The following is a 21,337-nucleotide window of genomic DNA, read 5'->3' as shown; positions in this document are numbered from 1 at the left end:
ACATACCATCCTGGAGTCACGTTCGCGGCCGCAGAAACGCCTATCTGTTCCCCTTACAATTGAATCCCCTATCACTATAGCCCTGCCATTCTTCTTCCTCCCCTCCTGTGCAGCAGAGCCACCCGTGGTGCCCCGAACCTGGCTCTTGCTGCTTTCCCCTGATAAGCCATCTCCCCCAACAGTATCCAAAGCAGAATATCTGTTTGAGAGGGAGATGGCCCCAGGGGACTCCTGCTCTACCTGCCTAGTCCTATTACTTTGCCTGGCAGTCACCCATTTCCTTTCTGCCTGCGTAATCTTTACCTGCGGTGTGCCCACCTCACTAAACGTGCTATCCACGATAGTCTCAGCATCGCGGATGCTCCACAGTGAGTCCACCCGCAGCTCCAGCTCCGAAAGACGGTTAGCCAGTAGCTGCAGCTGGACATACTTCCTGCACACATGGTCGCCAGGGACACTGGTAGTGTCCATGACTTCCCACATAGTGCAGGAGGAGCATATCACGGGTGCGGGCTGTGCTGCCATGACTTGCCTTAGACTCTCAGACTCTCCTCCTGCTCTAGGTCTCTCCTTTTATACTGTGCTCACCTCTCGGACTCTCCTGCCTCACCTGTGACGTCTCACAGTAGTTATCTCTTGTTGCAGGTCTGCTGCTGCTTTTATTCCCCAATCTCAGTCTTCTACTCTCAGGTCCACTGCCGCACTGGGGAAAAAGTTAGGCAAAGCAGCACCTCCTTCCCCCACTTCACCAAACTCCCACACTTACCGAACTTTCAGTTCACACTGTGTTGTCCGCACACTGTGCTGTTCGCACTGACAGGCCCCTGTATTTCTACAGTTCGTGACTCAGATGAGTCAGGCCTGCCCCTCCTTCAAGTACCAGTTTAATCTAGCTAACCAATTAACTTGCTGCAGCACCTCTCTCTGCTGAAGCCTGACAGAAACTTAAAAATTTAAACTTTAAAATTGAACTTAAACAGTTGATAGCAATTGAACTTAAACAGTTGAAAGCAATATGCACTAGATTTTAAAGAGATTAACCCTTAAACTCCCACACTTACCAAACTCTCAGTTCACACTGTGTTGTCCTCCTGCTCCTATTTCTTATGTTCTTATGTTCTTATGTAATCAGTCCTCCTCCATGTTAGGAAGCACTGAGGGTAGCAAGGGCACAAAATGTACTCTGGGTGGGGGACTTCAATGTCCATCACCAAGAGTGGCTCGGTAGCACCACTACTCACCGAGCTGGCCGAGTCCTGAAGGACATAGCTGCCAGACTGGGCCTGTGGCAGGTGGTGAGCGAACCAACACGAGGGAAAAACTTACTTGACCTCACCCTCACCAATCAACCTGTCGCAAATGCATCTGTCCATGACAGTATTGGGAGGAGTGACCACCACAGAGTCCTCGTGGAGACGAAGTCCCGTCTTCGCACTGAGGACACTATCCAACGTGTTGTGTGGCACTACCACCGTGCTAAATGGGATAGATTCGGAACAGATCAAGGAGCTCAAAACTGGGCATCCATGAGGCACTGTGAGCCATCGGCAGCAGCATAATTGTATTCAGCACAATCTGTAACCTCATGGCCTGGCATATTCCCCACTCTACCATTAACAACAAGCCAGGGGATCAATCCTGGTTCATATGAGGAGTGTAGAAGAGCATGCCAGGAGCAGCACCAGGCGTACTGAAAAATGAGGTGCCAACCTGGTGAAGCTACAACTCAGGACTGCATGCATGCTAAACAGCAGAAGCAACATGCTATAGACAGAGCTAAGCGATTCCACAACCAACGGATCAGTGTGATGGAATATTCTCCACTTGCTTGGATGAGTGCAGCTCCAACAACACTCAAGAAGCTCGACACCATCCAAGATAAAGCAGCCCGCTTGATTGGCACCCCATCCACCACCCTAAATATTCACTCCCTTCACCACCAGCGCACTGTGGTTGCAGTGTGTACCATCCACAGGATGTACTGCAGCAACTCACCAAGGCTTCTTCGACAGCACCTCGCAAACCCGCGACCTCTACCACCTAGAAGGACAAGAGCAGCAGGCACATGGGAACAACACCACCTGCACATTCCCCTCCAAGTCACACACCATCCCGACTTGGAAATATATCACCGTTCCTTCATTGTCGCTGGGTCAAAATCCTGGAACTCCCTTCCTAACAGCACTGTGGAAGAACCGTCACCACACGGACTGCAGCGGTTCAAGAAGGTGGCTCACCACCATCTTCTCAAGGGCAATTAGGGATGGGCAATAAATGCCGGCCTCGCCAGCGACGCCCACATCCCATGAACGAATACAAAAAAAAGCTCATGGTGTCGGGGGTAATATATTAGCATGGATGGAGGATTGGCTAACTAACAAAAAACAGAGAGTCGGGATAAAGGGGTCAGTTTCATGATGGCAATCTGTAACCGGTGGGGTGTCGCAGGGATCAATGCTGGGGCCTCAACAATTTACAATCTATATCAATGATTTGGATGAAGAAAGCGAGTGTACCGTGGCCAAATTTGCTGATGATACAAAGATAGGTAGAAAAGTAAGTTGTGAGGAGGACACAAAGGGGTATTGTTTGTATCAGTAATGGTGGCCATGAACCACCAGATTGTCGAAAAACCCATCTGGTTCACTAATGTCCTTTAGGGAAGGAAACCTGCCGTCCTTACCCGGTCTGGCCTACATGTGACTCCAGACCCACAGCAATGTGGTTGATTCTTAATTACCCTCTGAAATGGCCCAGCAAGCCACTCAGTTGTAAAATCTCGCCAAAAACAGTCACAATAAGAATAAATCCGGATGGACCACCCGGCATCGGACTACTAGGCACCGGACACGACAAAGGCAAACCAAACGCAGTCGACCCTGCAAAGTCCTCCTCACCAACATCTGGGGACTGGGAGAGCTGTCCCACAGACTAGTCAAGCAACAGCCTGACATTGCCACACTCACAGAATCATGCCTTTCAGCCAATGTCCCAGACTCTTCCGTCACCATCCCTGGGTATGTCCTGTCCCACCGGCAGGACAGACCGACCAGAGGTGGCGGTACAGTGATATTAAAAATCAACCACATTGCTGTGGGTCTGGAGTCACAAATAGGCCAGACCGGGTAAGGACAGCAGGTTTCCTTCCCTGAAGGACATTAGTGAACCAGATGGGTTTTTACGACAATCTGGTGGTTCATGGCCACCATTACTGATACAAACAATACCCCTTTGTGTCCTCCTCACAACATACAGTCAGGAGGGAATGGTCCTGGGAGTCCTCAACATTGACTCTGGACCCCATGAAATCTCATGGCATCAGGTCAAACATGGGCGAGGAAGCCTCCTGCTGATTACCACCTACCGTCCTCCCTCAGCTGATGAATCAGTCCTCCTCCATGTTAAGTACCACCTGAAGGAAGCAGTGAGGGTAGCAAGGGCACAGAATGTACTCTGGGTGGGGGACTTCAATGTCCATCACCAAAAGTGTCTCTGTAACACCACTACTCACCGAGCTGGCCGAGTCCAAAAGGACATAGCTGATAGACTGGGCCTGCGGCAGGTGGTGAGCGAACCAACACAAGGGAAAAACTTACTTGACCTTGTCCTCACCAATCTACCTGTCGCAAATGCATCTGTCCATGACAGTATTGGGAGGAGTGACCACCGCACAGTTCTCATGGAGATGAAGTCCCGTCTTCGCACCGAGGACACCATCCAACGTGTTGTGTGGCACTACCACCGTGCTAAATGGGATAGATTCAGAACAGATCTCGCAGCTCAAAACTGGCCATCCATGAGGCGCTGTGGGCCATCAGCAGCAGCAGAATTGTATTCCAGCACAATCTGTAAACTCATGGCCCGGCATATTCCTCACTCTACCATTACCAACAAGCCAGGGGATCAACCCTGGTTCAATGAGGAGTGTAGAAGAGCATGCCAGGAGCAGCACCAGGCGTACCTAAAAATGAGGTACCAACCTGGTGAAGCTACAACTCAGGACTACATGCATGCTAAACAGCGGAAGCAACATGCTATAGACAGAGCTAAGCGATTCCACAACCACAATCAAAGCTCTGCAGTCCTGCCACATCCAGTCGTGAATGGTGGTGGACAATTAAACAACTAACGGGAGGAGGAGGCTCTGCAAACATCCCCATTCTCAATGATGGCGGAGTCCAGCACGTGAGTGCAAAAGACAAGGCTGAAGCGTTTGCAACCATCTTCAGCCAGAAGTGCCGAGTGGATGATCCATCTCAGCCTCCTCCCGATATCCCCACCATCACGGAAGCCAGTCTTCGGCCAATTCGATTCACTCCACGTGATATCAAGAAACGGCTGAGTGCACTGGATACAGCAAAGGCTATGGGCCCCGACAACATCCCAGCTGTAGTGCTGAAGACTTGTGCTCCAGAACTAGCTGCGCCTCTAGCCAAGTTATTCCAGTACAGCTACAACACTGGCATCTACCCGACAATGTGGAAAATTGCCCAGGTGTGTCCTGTCCACAAAAAGCAGGACAAATCCAATCCGGCCAATTACCGCCCCATCAGTCTACTCTCAATCATCAGCAAAGTGATGGAAGGTGTCGTCAACAGTGCTATGAAGCGGCACTTACTCACCAATAACCTGCTCACCGATGCTCAGTTTGGGTTCCGCCAGGACCACTCAGCTCCAGACCTCATTACAGCCTTGGTCCAAACATGGACAAAAGAGCTGAATTCCAGAGGTGAGGTGAGAGTGACTGCCCTTGACATCAAGGCAGCATTTGACCGAGTGTGGCACCAAGGAGCCCTAGTAAAATTGAAGTCCATGGGAATCAGGGGGAAAACTCTCCAGTGGCTGGAGTCATACCTAGCACAAAGGAAGATGGTAGTGGTTGTTGGAGGCCAATCATCTCAGCCCCAGGGCATTGCTGCAGGAGTTCCTCAGGGCAGTGTCCTAGGCCCAACCATCTTCAGCTGCTTCATCAATGACCTTCCCTCCATCATAAGGTCAGAAATGGGGATGTTCGCTGATGACTGCACAGTGTTCAGTTCCATTCGCAACCCTTCAGATAATGAAGCAGTCCGAGCCCGCATGCAGCAAGACCTGGACAACATCCAGGCTTGGGCTCATAAGTGGCAAGTAACATTCGCGCCAGATAAGTGCCAGGCAATGACCATCTCCAACAAGAGAAAGTCTAACCACCTCCCCTTGACATTCAACGGCATTACCATCGCCGAATCCCCCACCATCAACATCCTGGGGGTCACCATTGACCAGAAACTGAACTGGACCAGCCATATACATACTGTGGCTACAAGAGCAGGTCAGAGGCTGGGTGTTCTGCGGCGAGTGACTCACCTCCTGACTCCCCAAAGCCTTTCCACCATCTACAAGGCACAAGTCAGGAGTGTGATGGAATACTCTCCACTTGCCTGGATGAGTGCAGCTCCAACAACACTCAAGAAGCTCGACACCATTCAAGATAAAGCAGCCCACTTGATTGGCACCCCATCGATCACCCTAAACATTCACTCCCTTCACCACCGGCGCACTGTGGCTGCAGTGTGTACCATCCACAGGATGCACTGCAGCAACTGGCCAAGGCTTCTTCGACAGCACCTCCCAAACCCGCGACCTCTACCACCTAGAAGGACAAGAGCAGCAGGCACATGGGAACAACACCACCTGCACGTTCCCCTCCAAGTCACACACCATCCCGACTTGGAAATATATCGCCGTTCCTTCATCGTCACTGGGTCAAAATCCTGGAACTCCCTTCCTAACAGCACTGTGGAAGAACCGTCACCACACGGACTGCAGCGGTTCAAGAAGGCGGCTCACCACCATCTTCTCAAGGGCAATTAGGGATGGGCAATAAATGCCGGCCTCACCAGCGACGCCCACATCCCATGAACGAATACAAAAAAAAGCTCATGGTGTCGGGGGTAATATATTAGCATGGATGGAGGATTGGCTAACTAACAAAAAACAGAGAGTCGGGATAAATGGGTCAGTTTCATGATGGCAATCTGTAACCGGTGGGGTGTCGCAGGGATCAATGCTGGGGCCTCAACAATTTACAATCTATATCAATGATTTGGATGAAGAAAGCGAGTGTACCGTGGCCAAATTTGCTGATGATACAAAGATAGGTAGAAAAGTAAGTTGTGAGGAGGACACAAAGGGGTATTGTTTGTATCAGTAATGGTGGCCATGAACCACCAGATTGTCGAAAAACCCATCTGGTTCACTAATGTCCTTTAGGGAAGGAAACCTGCCGTCCTTACCCGGTCTGGCCTACATGTGACTCCAGACCCACAGCAATGTGGTTGATTCTTAATTACCCTCTGAAATGGCCCAGCAAGCCACTCAGTTGTAAAATCTCGCCAAAAACAGTCACAATAAGAATAAATCCGGATGGACCACCCGGCATCGGACTACTAGGCACCGGACACGACAAAGGCAAACCAAACGCAGTCGACCCTGCAAAGTCCTCCTCACCAACATCTGGGGACTGGGAGAGCTGTCCCACAGACCAGTCAAGCAACAGCCTGACATTGCCACACTCACAGAATCATGCCTTTCAGCCAATGTCCCAGACTCTTCCGTCACCATCCCTGGGTATGTCCTGTCCCACCGGCAGGACAGACCGACCAGAGGTGGCGGTACAGTGATATTAAAAATCAACCACATTGCTGTGGGTCTGGAGTCACAAATAGGCCAGACCGGGTAAGGACAGCAGGTTTCCTTCCCTGAAGGACATTAGTGAACCAGATGGGTTTTTACGACAATCTGGTGGTTCATGGCCACCATTACTGATACAAACAATACCCCTTTGTGTCCTCCTCACAACATACAGTCAGGAGGGAATGGTCCTGGGAGTCCTCAACATTGACTCTGGACCCCATGAAATCTCATGGCATCAGGTCAAACATGGGCGAGGAAGCCTCCTGCTGATTACCACCTACCGTCCTCCCTCAGCTGATGAATCAGTCCTCCTCCATGTTAAGTACCACCTGAAGGAAGCAGTGAGGGTAGCAAGGGCACAGAATGTACTCTGGGTGGGGGACTTCAATGTCCATCACCAAAAGTGTCTCTGCAACACCACTACTCACCGAGCTGGCCGAGTCCAAAAGGACATAGCTGATAGACTGGGCCTGCGGCAGGTGGTGAGCGAACCAACACAAGGGAAAAACTTACTTGACCTTGTCCTCACCAATCTACCTGTCGCAAATGCATCTGTCCATGACAGTATTGGGAGGAGTGACCACCGCACAGTTCTCATGGAGATGAAGTCCCGTCTTCGCACCGAGGACACCATCCAACGTGTTGTGTGGCACTACCACCGTGCTAAATGGGATAGATTCAGAACAGATCTCGCAGCTCAAAACTGGCCATCCATGAGGCGCTGTGGGCCATCAGCAGCAGCAGAATTGTATTCCAGCACAATCTGTAAACTCATGGCCCGGCATATTCCTCACTCTACCATTACCAACAAGCCAGGGGATCAACCCTGGTTCAATGAGGAGTGTAGAAGAGCATGCCAGGAGCAGCACCAGGCGTACCTAAAAATGAGGTACCAACCTGGTGAAGCTACAACTCAGGACTACATGCATGCTAAACAGCGGAAGCAACATGCTATAGACAGAGCTAAGCGATTCCACAACCACAATCAAAGCTCTGCAGTCCTGCCACATCCAGTCGTGAATGGTGGTGGACAATTAAACAACTAACGGGAGGAGGAGGCTCTGCAAACATCCCCATTCTCAATGATGGCGGAGTCCAGCACGTGAGTGCAAAAGACAAGGCTGAAGCGTTTGCAACCATCTTCAGCCAGAAGTGCCGAGTGGATGATCCATCTCAGCCTCCTCCCGATATCCCCACCATCACGGAAGCCAGTCTTCGGCCAATTCGATTCACTCCACGTGATATCAAGAAACGGCTGAGTGCACTGGATACAGCAAAGGCTATGGGCCCCGACAACATCCCAGCTGTAGTGCTGAAGACTTGTGCTCCAGAACTAGCTGCGCCTCTAGCCAAGTTGTTCCAGTACAGCTACAACACTGGCATCCACCCGACAATGTGGAAAATTGCCCAGGTGTGTCCTGTCCACAAAAAGCAGGACAAATCCAATCCGGCCAATTACCGCCCCATCAGTCTACTCTCAATCATCAGCAAAGTGATGGAAGGTGTCGTCAACAGTGCTATGAAGCGGCACTTACTCACCAATAACCTGCTCACCGATGCTCAGTTTGGGTTCCGCCAGGACCACTCAGCTCCAGACCTCATTACAGCCTTGGTCCAAACATGGACAAAAGAGCTGAATTCCAGAGGTGAGGTGAGAGTGACTGCCCTTGACATCAAGGCAGCATTTGACCGAGTGTGGCACCAAGGAGCCCTAGTAAAATTGAAGTCCATGGGAATCAGGGGGAAAACTCTCCAGTGGCTGGAGTCATACCTAGCACAAAGGAAGATGGTAGTGGTTGTTGGAGGCCAATCATCTCAGCCCCAGGGCATTGCTGCAGGAGTTCCTCAGGGCAGTGTCCTAGGCCCAACCATCTTCAGCTGCTTCATCAATGACCTTCCCTCCATCATAAGGTCAGAAATGGGGATGTTCGCTGATGACTGCACAGTGTTCAGTTCCATTCGCAACCCTTCAGATAATGAAGCAGTCCGAGCCCGCATGCAGCAAGACCTGGACAACATCCAGGCTTGGGCTCATAAGTGGCAAGTAACATTCGCGCCAGATAAGTGCCAGGCAATGACCATCTCCAACAAGAGAAAGTCTAACCACCTCCCCTTGACATTCAACGGCATTACCATCGCCGAATCCCCCACCATCAACATCCTGGGGGTCACCATTGACCAGAAACTGAACTGGACCAGCCATATACATACTGTGGCTACAAGAGCAGGTCAGAGGCTGGGTGTTCTGCGGCGAGTGACTCACCTCCTGACTCCCCAAAGCCTTTCCACCATCTACAAGGCACAAGTCAGGAGTGTGATGGAATACTCTCCACTTGCCTGGATGAGTGCAGCTCCAACAACACTCAAGAAGCTCGACACCATCCAAGATAAAGCAGCCCACTTGATTGGCACCCCATCGATCACCCTAAACATTCACTCCCTTCACCACCGGCGCACTGTGGCTGCAGTGTGTACCATCCACAGGATGCACTGCAGCAACTGGCCAAGGCTTCTTCGACAGCACCTCCCAAACCCGCGACCTCTACCACCTAGAAGGACAAGAGCAGCAGGCACATGGGAACAACACCACCTGCACGTTCCCCTCCAAGTCACACACCATCCCGACTTGGAAATATATCGCCGTTCCTTCATCGTCACTGGGTCAAAATCCTGGAACTCCCTTCCTAACAGCACTGTGGGAGAACCGTCACCACACGGACTGCAGCGGTTCAAGAAGGCGGCTCACCACCACCTTCTCGAGGGCAATTAGGGATGGGCAATAAATGCTGGCCTCGCCAGCGACGCCCACATCCCGTGAACGAATAAAAAAAAAGTCCTGCCACATCCAGTCGTGAATGGTGGTGGACAATTAAACAACTAACGGGAGGAGGAGGCTCTGCAAACATCCCCATCCTCAATGATGGCGGAGTCCAGCATGTGAGTGCAAAAGACAAGGCTGAAGCTTTTGCAGCCATCTTCAGCCAGAAGTGCTGAGTGGATGATCCATCTCGGCCTCCTCCCGATATCCCCACCATCACAGAAGCCAGTCTTCAGCCAATTCAATTCACTCCACGTGATATCAAGAAACGGCTGAGTGCACTGGATACAGCAAAGGCTATGGGCCCCGACAACATCCCGGCTGTAGTGCTGAAGACTTGTGCTCCAGAACTAGCTGCGCCTCTAGCCAAACTGTTCCAGTTCAGCTCCAACACTGGCATCTACCCGACAATGTGGAAAATTGCCCAGGTATGTCCTGTCCACAAAAAGCAGGACAAATCCAATCCGGCCAATTACCGCCCCATCAGTCTGCTCTCAGTCATCAGCAAAGTGATAGAAGGAGTCGTTGACAGTACTATCAAGCGGCACTTACTCACCAATAACCTGATCACCGATGCTCAGTTTGGGTTCCGCCAGGATGACTCGGCTCCTCATTACAACCTTGGTCCAAACATGGACAAAAGAGCTGAATTCCAGAGGTGAGGTGAGAGTAACTGCCCTTGACATCAAGGCAGCATTTGACCGAGTGTGGCACCAAGGAGCCCTAGTAAAATTGAAGTCAGTGGGAATCAGTGGGAAAACTCTCCAGTGGCTGGAGTCATACCTAGCACAAAGGAAGATGGGAGTGGTTGTTGGAGGCCAATCATCTCAGCCCCAGGACATTGCTTTCGGAGTTCCTCAAGGCAGTGTCCTAGGCCCAACCATCTTCAGCTGCTTCATCAATGACCTTCCCTCCATCGTAAGGTCATAAATGGAGATGTTCGCTGATGATTGCACAGTGTTCAGTTCCATTCGCAACCCCTCAGGTCGTGAAGCAGTCCGAGCCCGCATGCAGCAAGACCTGGACAACATCCAGGCTTGAGCTCATAAGTGGCAAGTAACATTCGCGCCAGGCAATGACCATCTCCAACAAGAGAGAGTCTAACCACCTCCCCTTGACATTCAACGGCATTACTATCGCCAAATCCCCCACCATCAACATCCTGGGGTCACCATTGACCAGAAACTGAACTGGACCAGCCATATAAATACTGTGGCTACAAGAGCAGGTCAGAGGCTGGGTATTCTGTGATGAGAGACTCACCTCCTGACTCCCCAAAGGCTTTCCACCATCTACAAGGCACAAGTCAGGAGTGTGATGGAATATTCTCCATTTGCCTGGATGAGTGCAGCTCCAACAATACTCAAGAAGCTCGACACCATCCAGGACAAAGCAGCCCGCTTGATTGCCACCCCATCCACCACCCTAAACATTCACTCCCTTCACCACCGGCGCAAAGTGGCTGCAGTTTGTATCATCCACAGGATGCACTGCAGCAACTCGCCAAGGCTTCTTCAACAGCACCTCCCACACCTGCGACCTCTACCACCTAGAAGGACAAGAGCAGCAGGCACATGGGAACAACACCACCTGCACATTCCCCTCCAAGTCACACACCATCCCGACTTGGAAATATATCGCTGTTCCTTCATCGTCACTGGGTCAAAATCCTGGAACTCCCTTCCTAACAGCATTGTGAGAGAACCTTCACCACACGGACTGCAGCGGTTCAAGGCAGCGGCTCACCACCACCTTCTCAAGGGCAATTAGGGATGGGCAATAAATGCCGGCCTCGCCAGCGACGCCTAAATCTCATGAACGAAGAAAAAAAAGATAGGTTAAGTGAGTGGGCAAAAATTTAGTCGATGGAGTATAATGTGAGAAAATGTGAAGTCATCCACTTTAGTGGGAAGAATAAAAAAACAAAATATTATATAAAGACTACAGAATGCTGTGGTTCAGAGGGATTTGAGTGTCCTCATACATGACGCACAAAAATTAGCATACAGGTGCAGCAGGTAATTGGGAAGGAAAATGGAATATTGGCCTTTATTCCAAGGGGGTAGGAGTATAAAAGCAGGGCAGTCTTGCTACAACTGTACGGGGTGCTGGTGAGGCCACACCTAGAGTATTGTGTGCAGTTTTGGTCCCCTTATTTAAGGAAGGATATACTTGCATTGGAGGTGATTCAGAGAAGGTTCACTCGGTTGATTCTGGGTATGGAAGGGTTTTCTTATGAGGAAAGATTGAGCAGGTTGGGTCTATACTCACTGGAGTTTAGAAGAATGAGAGGAGATCTCATTGAAACATATAAGATTCTGAGGTGGCTTGACAGGGTAAATGCCAAGAGGATGTTTCCCCTCATAGGGGAATCTAGAACTAGGGGGCATAGTCTCAGAATAACGGGTCGCCCATTTAAAACGGAGATGAGGAGAAATTTCTTCTCTCAGAGGGTTGTGAACCTTTGGAATTCTTTGCCCCAAAGAGTGGTGGAGGCAGAGTCATCGAATATATTCAAGGCTGAGTTAGACAATTTTTTGATCAGCAAGGGAGTCAAAGGATATGGGGAACAGATGGGAAAGTAGAGTTGAGGCCAAAATCAGATCAGCCATGATCTCATTGAATAGCGGAGCAAGCTCGAAGGGCCAAATGGCCTACCCCTGCTCCTATCTCTTATGTTCCAATGTTAAGGATAAAGCAGTAGGAATTCAGGGTATAATCTGGAAATGGACAAGAAATTGACTGAAGGGTTGGGAGCAGTGATACTTGTCAGAGAAGATGCAAGGTAGGGGCAGTGCTGAATGGGGTGCTCCAGGAATCAGTATTGAGATTCCTAGTTTTTAATTTACATTAATAATTTGGATCCAATAGGTTCAAAGCAAACTGGTCAAAAGCACAGATATCAAGCAACTGCAGTTGGATGTCATGATGGGGGAGGGAGCGGGATACTCCTTTCTGGGTGGATGGAGTGAGATGGATCAAATGGCCTTTCTCATCTATCTCTACCTTGTGAATATATGTTGGTCATGTACATAAGATGTACATGCATTTGATATCCTGAGTGCACAACAGGAAGAAGGGATACTTAAGTCCACAGATCCCTGCAGTAGTAAAATTGAAATGACTTTAGGGACACTCCTCTTGTTGTGACCCCTTACCATATATAGATATTGGATGGGCTAAAAATTGATAAAGAGGTACTAGAAAGGCTCGCTGTACTTAAAGTAGGTAAGTCACCCGGTCTGGATGGGATGCATCCTAGGTTGCTGAGGGAAGTAAGGGTGGAAATTGCGGAGGTACTGGCCAAACATCTTTAGATAGAGGGGTGGTGCCAGAGAACTAGAGAATTGCAAATGTTACACCCTTGTTCAAAAAAAGATGCAAGGATAAACCCAGCAACTATAGGCCAGTCAGTTTAACCTCGGCGGTGGGGAAACTTTTAGAAACGATAATCCGGGACAGAATTAACTGTCACTTGGACGAGTGTGGATTGATTAGGGAAAGCCAGCACGGATTTGTTAATGGCAAATCGTGTTTAACTAACTTGATAGAGTTTTTTGATGAGGTAACAGAGAGGATAAATGAGGGCAATGCAGTTGATGTGGTGTATATGGACTTTCAAAAGGCGTTCGATAAAGTGCCGCATAATAGGCTTGTCATCAAGATTGCGGCCCATGGAATAAAGGGGGCAGTAGCAACATGGATACAGAATTGGCTAAGTGACAGGAAACAGAGAGTTGTCGTGAACGGTTGTTTATCGGACTGGTGAGAGGTGTACAGTGATGTTCCCCAGAGGTCGATGCTGGGACCACTGCTTTTCTTGATATATATTAATGACTTGGACTTGGGTGTACAGGGCACAATTTCAAAATTTGCAGATTGCACAAAACTTGGAAGAGTAGTAAACAATGAGGAGGATAGTGATGGACTTCAAGAGGATATAGACAGGCTGGTGGCATGGGTGGACATGTGGCAGATGAAATTTAAAGCAGAAAAATGCGAAATGATATATTTTGGTAGGAAGAATGAGGAGAGGCAATATAAACAGGAGGGCACAATTCTAAAAGGGGTACAGGAACAGAGAGATCTGGGGGTATATGTGCACAGATCGTTGAAGGTGGCAGGGCAGGTTAAGAAAGTGGTTAAAAAGCATACGGGATCCTGGGCTTTATAAATAGAGGCATAGAGTACAAAAGTAAGGAAGTTACATTGAACCTTTATAAAACACTGGTTCGGCCACAACTGGAGTATTGTGTCCAGTTCTGGGCACTTTAGAAAAGATGTGCTTAGAGAGGGTGCAGAAGAGATTTACTGGAATTATTCCAGGGATGAGGGACTTTAGTTATATGGATCGTCCGGAGGAGCTGGAGTTTTTCTCCTTCAAACAAAGGAGGTTGCGAGGAGATTTGATGGAGTTATTCAAAATCATGAAGGGTCACGACAGAGTAGATTGAGAGAAACTGTTCCCATTGGTGGAAAGGTTATGAACCAGAGGACATAGATTTAAGGTGATTGGCAAAAGAACCAAAGGTGACATGAGGAAAAACGTTTTTACACGGTGAGTGGTTTGGATCTGGAATGCACTGCCCGAGGGGATGGTAGAGGCAGATTCAATCATGCCTTTCAAAAGGGAACTGGGTAAGTACTTGAAAATAAAAAATTGCAGGGCTCCGGAGATACGACGGGAGTGTGGGACTAGTTGGATTGCTCTTGCATAGAGCTGGCGCAGGACTCAATGGGCCGAATGGCCTCCTGCCGTGCTATAACTTTTCTATGTTTGTTATGGTTTTATAAATCTGGCTTAGTTTTTGTTTTAAATACATCACCATAAATACTATTTTGAATGAATAATTAGAGGTATTTCTCCTTTAAAAATTACCGTTATAACGTCTACAGTCACTGATAAATTTGTGCAGCCCTCCAGTCCTGTCCAAGTAAACCAGGGCCACCTCCTTCAGAGCCAGGTCCTCAGGAGCCATTTAACACAGCAGCTCTGACCTCTGCCTGTGGACAATTTACCGCCGAGCCGAGCCGCGCGAAGGGACTATGTTACGCGCTAGGCCCCGGTGTTAGCAGCCCTCCTCCGGCTGACGGCTCGCTCAATTGGCAGCGGACACCTGCTCACCGCCGCCCTCGGCCTCTTGATGGACGATCGACAGGTGCGCAGGCGTGGTACACCTCCTCTGGTCGCGTGGGACCTGTCCCTGTCCCTGGGCCGAACTGCAGGGCAGGGACATCTCTTCAAACCCCTGGAGCTGCATTTCTTTTCAGAGTAAAATACAAATCAGCTCTCAAATTAAGTGATCTATTAGCAGTGAGATTTATGACCCAAATGAATGAGATGAATGACTCTGGTTGGTTTAAACATGTATTTATTATTAAGTCAGTGAAATGCATCATTTTAAAAATTAGACTATGCTTATGCCAAGATAAGTGACATTAAGCTTACTCCACGAGCAACACATCAGTTACAATCAGTTTTCTCATATTAGGCAGCAGCAGTTTTTCTCCCTGTGGCAGCTTTCTTCTCTAACTTTTGTTGCCACCTTACCAGAAGGCGATCAAAAACAAGTTCCAAGAGCTGACAGTGAACACACCATACGTCACCCAACATCCCACCTCTATTATGCATACAGCGATCTCAATCTCCTTTAGGAACTCATACAGCTCCCATTTGAACAGCTGCAGCAAATCCACAACGCACTCCACCAGCTGGCAACTTATTCCAAAGGTCTATGACCCTCTAAAAACCTCCTGCCGTCTAACGTAGCTCTATGTTAATATAACTTATATGGAAGTCCCCTCATTTTCCCTAACCAGTCTAATTTAAATTATCTACATGCATACAGTCTATGGTATCCATACTTCGGATGAGACATTAAACAGAGATCCTGTTTCCCCTCTCAGGTAGATGTAAGAGTTCCTGTAGCACTAGAGAAGCAGGGAGTTCTGGTGACCTGGCCAATATTTATCCCTCAACCAACATCACTAAAAACAGATCATCTGGTTATTTATGGCATTGCTGTTTTTGGGATCACAATGTGCAAATTTACTTACATTTCCCTACATTACAGTTCATTGGTTGTGAAGTGCTTTGGAACATCCTGCAGTCATGAAAGGCACTATATAAATGCACATTTTTAAAAAAAAATAAAAATCTCCAAACTTGTTATGGCAATAATGATGCATATCACCAATCTATGCTGGAAAAGCTTGGGCTGTACTTTGCATTAAGCAGCTCACTTCAGATAGGAAGCTCAGCAAAATGTACAAAGCGGCAAAGACAAAAAGGACACTGGGAGGTATATGCTTAAAACTCAGTGGATGGATGGTTACAGGGACAGGCTGTGTATAATTGCAAGATTGAAACTAATTCTGGGAGCAGTACCCAAAATCTGTAAGTCCTTCCCTACAAGAAATAACTTCGACAGCTAATCCTATTAGAAAGTCCTGTACAGTTTACAGGAACTGTATGTATCTCTCAGTGGCCTATACTTTAGAGCTTAGGACTTAAAGTAAAAAGTAGAAAAATATTTTCCCAAAGGTAGGGGAGTCTATAACGAGGGGGCATAGATTTAAGGTGAGAGGGGAGAGATACAAAAGGGTCCAGAGGGGCAATTTTTTCACTCAAAGGGTGGTGAGTGTCTGGAACGAGCTGCCAGAGGCAGTAGTAGAGGCGGGTACAATTTTGTCTTTTAAAAAGCATTTGGACAGTTACATGGGTAAGATGGGTATAGAGGGATATGGGCCAAGTGCAGGCAATTAGGACTAGCTTAGTGGTATAAACTGGGCGACATGGACATGTTGGGCCGAAGGGCCTGTTTCCATGTTGTAAACTTCTATGATTCTAGAAACATCTATATACCATAATAGAACTACTAGCATTTGGTAAAGGTTATTTCCTTGAAGTATCTGAGTTCACTGAATTGCTGTTTAATATTATTTAACTATTTCTAGGTTTTATGGCACCTATCTTTCACACAACACTGTTATAATCAAAGTGAAGCAAAATCAGGAATGGGGCATAGCAATTAACGTGTTTGTGGAAGGCAATCACATTTATAAAAATAGCTACTGCTTTTTAAATACCAAATGGGGATTTATCCTCCTCATCTCATTATCCGCCTTTCACAGACTAGTTCAAAGAGTGAGAGTTAGAAAAAATAAAAACAGGGTATTTATAAACAAAGCATATGCAGTTCTGGTGAGGTATTGTAAATCTAAATAGCAATATACAGTAAAATATTTCAAATGCTGCTGTTTTATTTGATTTTTATATTACTTTGAACTCCTATTATGTCTTCCATGCCTTTTGGATGACTTAGAGAAACATTACTGTGCCAGAGAATAATCACTTTTTCTAAATATTAAGAATCAACTGCAGGAACAAAGACATTGGCCTAAATTTCAACCACACAAATGGATGGTTGGGAAGGTAAAAAATTGTAAAAAAAAACTAAAACCCGACCCCAACTCGCCTCCAACCTACCCCCTTCTGGTTTTAACGGAGGTGGGACGAGCGACCAACCTGCTCGTAGGAGCTTGCAGGCCTCCATTTTTACAGCATTTTAAAAAAAACTCCTGGGGGCCAGGATTCCTGGGCCTTCTGCTGCATACCACGTGAGAGGAGGCGAGAAGGCCCGAAACAGCAGGTAAGCGTCTTTATTGCACTGCTTGTGGGCCAGGAGGAGCAGGAGTACTTCCCCCAAGCCCAATAAGTCTACCTGCAGCGACTCCCAACCCCTCCCCTGATCCCGACCCATCTACGACTTACCTGATTGCATCCGCTTCCTGGCTCTTCTCCTGTCCAACTGACGGGAGGGCAACAGACAAAAAAAAGACATCCTCACATCAAAATCGTAAGGACCTCCAGGAAATCTGTACTTCTGGGTTTCCCGTCAGGAACTCCCACACCACCACCCTCTTCCTGGATTCGGGTTAAAAGTTAGGCCATTAGTGTCACTGTTTGTAGTGCCACTAGAGTTGAACTACATTTTACTGTTGTTAATGGCTAAGATACTTGAAGTCAAACTCCAGTGAAAAATTAATATGAGGTTTCTTTCTCCACCTTAATCGGAAATCAAAATGTTTAAAAAACTCAATTCCCTGCAGGCAACCATCTAAAGTCGACTGAGGCACAACATTTTGATTGACAGCATATGCTCCCATGATGCATTTAAAATGGAACTCGCCTTTTCTCTGGCGATGAAAATGAGTAAGAGTTGAATTTTCCTATGTAATTAAGAGGTAAATGAAAGGTGTTCCACTTGCTATAAATCATCAATGTATGTTGTTAAAAGGTTCTTCTGCGTGACCTTCAGACATATTGTGGATAGACTACTGCCACTTACAAGGGGCTTTGAGTTATAATTTTAACTGTTCAGAACAGAAAACAGAAATAAAAAGGACAGAACATATTTTATGCATATTTATATTATGCATATTTTTAAAAATTGCTGTTTATATTTCAGGCCACGATGCATTATTCGACAGCTGAGGGGACAGACAGGGGGTTTTTAATCAGGCATTCACTGATGTGGGAGACAACGAGAAGATAGTTCACACACTAATGTTCTCCCCCACCCTAAAAGAAGGGCCTCCTGTTGCATCAGCTTGATAGGTCCTCAATCTAGCAATAAAAAGAATTCACCACACGGGGAATCATAGGTGCAAACATTTGTCCTACCAGTCCAAGACAGAATTAAGTATACAAACATATTGCACCATTGGAGTACAGGGGCAAAAGTACTCATGAGTTTTGAACCAACTCCTTCATCAGAGTTGCTCTTGAATCCTTATTTACTTTTAAAACAGCACAAACATAAAAGCAAACTAACAATATTTTGTCATTAAAAAAATACAAGTTACCATTTAGAATAAACACATATATATATTTTTAAACATGTGCTATTTAGTTGTTTTACCGTATCAATGAATATCCACCTCCAGCACACTGCATGGAGTTAAATACAGTATACTACAATAATAAAAGTATCAGTTTCATCTAATTCAGCTACAGTTTTTGCTGATATGTACATTTCCAGTATATCTCTGTAAAACAAAACAGGCATGATTAATAACTGGTGGCCAGTGCATTAAATAACTTGAAAAACATCTTCACATCTCTCACCTGAGTGGCCACGAAACTCCCTCCATTATTCAAGTAATGTCTACATCATAAATGCAGTTTTATATACAGTGACAATTCAATTGAATCTTCTAGTAAACAGGTGAAGTTATGACCAAAACCAATGGATGATCTTGACATGTTGCATCAAAATAGATGGTGGTGGAGTGGAAAATGTGACATTAAAATATATGATAAGCAATTTGTCATGTTATGAAATGTGATCTCATCACTTTTGGACCACAATACATTAATTCTTAAAGAAACATCACACCACATACCTCTCCAAACATAATTATCCAACATTGATAAGCTGTGTCCACAATATTTAAAAGATATATAGTAGAGCACTTCATCAGAATTTCAACATAGAAAAAAATCTTGTATCACAAGCAGACTATCCTTAAAAATGCATCACTTTGGAAACTTCAGACTTGAAAAAAGTGAAGCAATTATATATTTGGATCATTTAAGTTGCGCAAGGAATGTACAATTTGTTTATATTATTTTTAGGGTGTAAGCTGCATTCATTCATTGCCCTTCACCCAATTGCTACAAGCTTTATTTAAGGCAGGCAAATAGCTGTGGTGCAAAATCAAAAGTCCACATGTAGATGGCTTGAAGCTGGACAGTGTAAGTACTTTGTTTCCTAAAGAAACTATTCAGTGAAGATGTCCTTTATAAGAATGAATCTTCAATAGGCGGGGCATAAGAAAAGCCAATAAATGCATCATCAGCTTCTAAAACACTAGCATTAACTATTGAACGGTCAGGAGACCGACAAATGGAGTGTGGAACCTGTTCTTCAGTGAATTCTGGATCAAAATTTTGTAGGTCTTCAGGTCCAGCCTGAAACACAAATGCTATGGTTGTCACATATTCGCAAAACAAGATTACATAGTTTATACAGCATTCAGATATTAAGTATTATTTATGATTCAGTTTATCAAATTACTGAAAAGGCAGTTACATACCACACTGGGATTAAATGGTGGAGGAATTTCCTTCCGATCTAGATTGTCCCAGTTGATGACATCAAAAAAAGGATGGCTTTTGATTTCAACCTGCAAGAGTGCAACCCCACAGCAAATCAATGTACAGCAGAAATTCTTAGGAACATTATATAAAAGTCACATTAGAACTACGCACACACAGAATAATACAAATTTGGTTACTTGCTCAACTGGCTATTTTTAAGATGAGAGTCCAGACAATGAGGCCACATCTGGCGGAAACCAGGCCAGGGGTAGTTTTTAATACAACGGGTCATTCTCTGTCTTTCTCTTCCTTTCAGATGTTTCTCCCTCTCTCTCTCTCTGTCTTGTGTTCTGGCCGTTTGTGTATTCGGTGGTCCTGTAGGTAACACCTCTCTGTCTGAACACTTTGATTGCCTTGACAACGGGCAGTTGGAAAGATTATCTGTAATCACCAGGTATTGTTCTCTGACTATAAATGCGAAACGTTCAAGGAGTCCCACACTCACTCACCTGACGAAGGAGGTAATCTCCGAAAGCTTGTGATTTTCAAATAAATTTGTTGGACTATAACCTGGTGTTGTAAGATTCTTTACAGGGGTAGTTAAAATGAGGACAGTCACTTACTCCCTCTGATCCCGCTGCCTTCTTTCCGTTTCCTGATCTTAATCTGCTCTTTTGAGCAGGCGAGCGGGACACCTGCGGGAAGGCAGTGGGGGTCCTACTTTAAATATGCAGATTGAATTCGATGATGTCATCAGGACCCAATCTGCAATTTCAGTCAGGGGCCTGAGTGGGGCAGTAGTGACAGTTTCCCAATCAGGCCAGAGCTGGACCGTGGGCCAGAAGAGCCCAGCAGGTAAGTATGATCATTTGAGTCCTACTAACTGCTGGGGACAGTTTCCACAGGGACTTCACATCCCTGGTCTCCCCGGGTGCGCTGCCCATTTTGGGGCTTGCGCACACCATACCTGCCCCCCCCCCCCCTTAAAATCAGGACCCCAAGTGTCTACAAATTATTTTACCATGCAGAGCATTATAACAGAGTTTAATCCTGTTCATACCAGTTGTGGATATTCAAAAAATTGAAAAAGTCAGAAACCGTGGATTCAAGCACCGCTTCACGACCAGAGTAAATAATCTAGGCTTACACTTCAGTACAGTATAAAGGGAGTGATATATTATCAGAGATACTGTCTTTTAGATGAGATGTTAAACCAAGACTCCATTTTGCTGTTCTGGTGGTTCAGATTGATGCTAAAGATCCCATGGCAGTACTTTTAAAGAACAGGGAGTTCTTCCGGTGTCCTGGCCAACATTCTCTTTCAAACACCACCACTAAAAAAAGGAACTGTTTGTTCACCTCGTTGCTATTTATAGGAAATAATTTGGAGCTTAAGGTCAACTATAGAAGAAAAATGATTTCAGAACCACATGGCCTAAGTGTAATTTTCAAAAGACTTAATTTGCATGCTATTTATATCAAAGTTTCAAGTTCTATACCACACTTAGTGAACAATTTAGCCCAAGCATCACAAGAAGATTTTTGCCAATTAGTACCAAAAACCACTTGCCAGAGAATTACTTGATCTTTAGGGTCTCCATATAAATATCCAAGTTCATGTGGTGTAATGCTGTAACAAGAATCTTCTTCACAATGTTTTACCAGGATGGTCATTATTTATTTATGTACCAATAGATCTCCTATGTCACTGTTTCCAATGAGTCAGAGAATATGGTAGA

General features: G+C 46.4%; 2 protein-coding genes across 3 annotated transcripts in view; both read right to left on the bottom strand.

The window, feature by feature from the left end:
• The window catches only part of mcmdc2 (minichromosome maintenance domain containing 2), a 64,584-nt gene extending 50,016 nt beyond the window's left edge, over positions 1-14,568 (bottom strand). The window contains exon 1 of the mRNA XM_067980273.1: positions 14,373-14,568. Within this exon, the coding sequence (XP_067836374.1) occupies positions 14,373-14,472 (100 nt within the window). The 5' untranslated portion in view covers positions 14,473-14,568. The remainder of the gene's footprint in view (positions 1-14,372) is intronic.
• Positions 14,569-14,848: 280 nt separating this feature from the next.
• Positions 14,849-21,337, bottom strand: part of sgk3 (serum/glucocorticoid regulated kinase family member 3) — a 127,929-nt gene continuing 121,440 nt past the window's right edge. For both annotated transcript variants that reach the window (XM_067980259.1, XM_067980264.1), the window contains exons 16-17: positions 19,595-19,684; positions 14,849-19,469 (exon numbers count right to left, since the gene is read on the bottom strand). In XM_067980259.1, the coding sequence (XP_067836360.1) occupies positions 19,299-19,469; positions 19,595-19,684 (261 nt within the window). In that variant the 3' untranslated portion in view covers positions 14,849-19,298. The remainder of the gene's footprint in view (positions 19,470-19,594; positions 19,685-21,337) is intronic.

This window comes from Heptranchias perlo, chromosome 3 (genome assembly GCF_035084215.1).
Source record: "Heptranchias perlo isolate sHepPer1 chromosome 3, sHepPer1.hap1, whole genome shotgun sequence".
Lineage (NCBI taxonomy): Eukaryota > Metazoa > Chordata > Chondrichthyes > Hexanchiformes > Hexanchidae > Heptranchias > Heptranchias perlo.
This window is presented reverse-complemented; position numbering and strand designations above follow the sequence as displayed.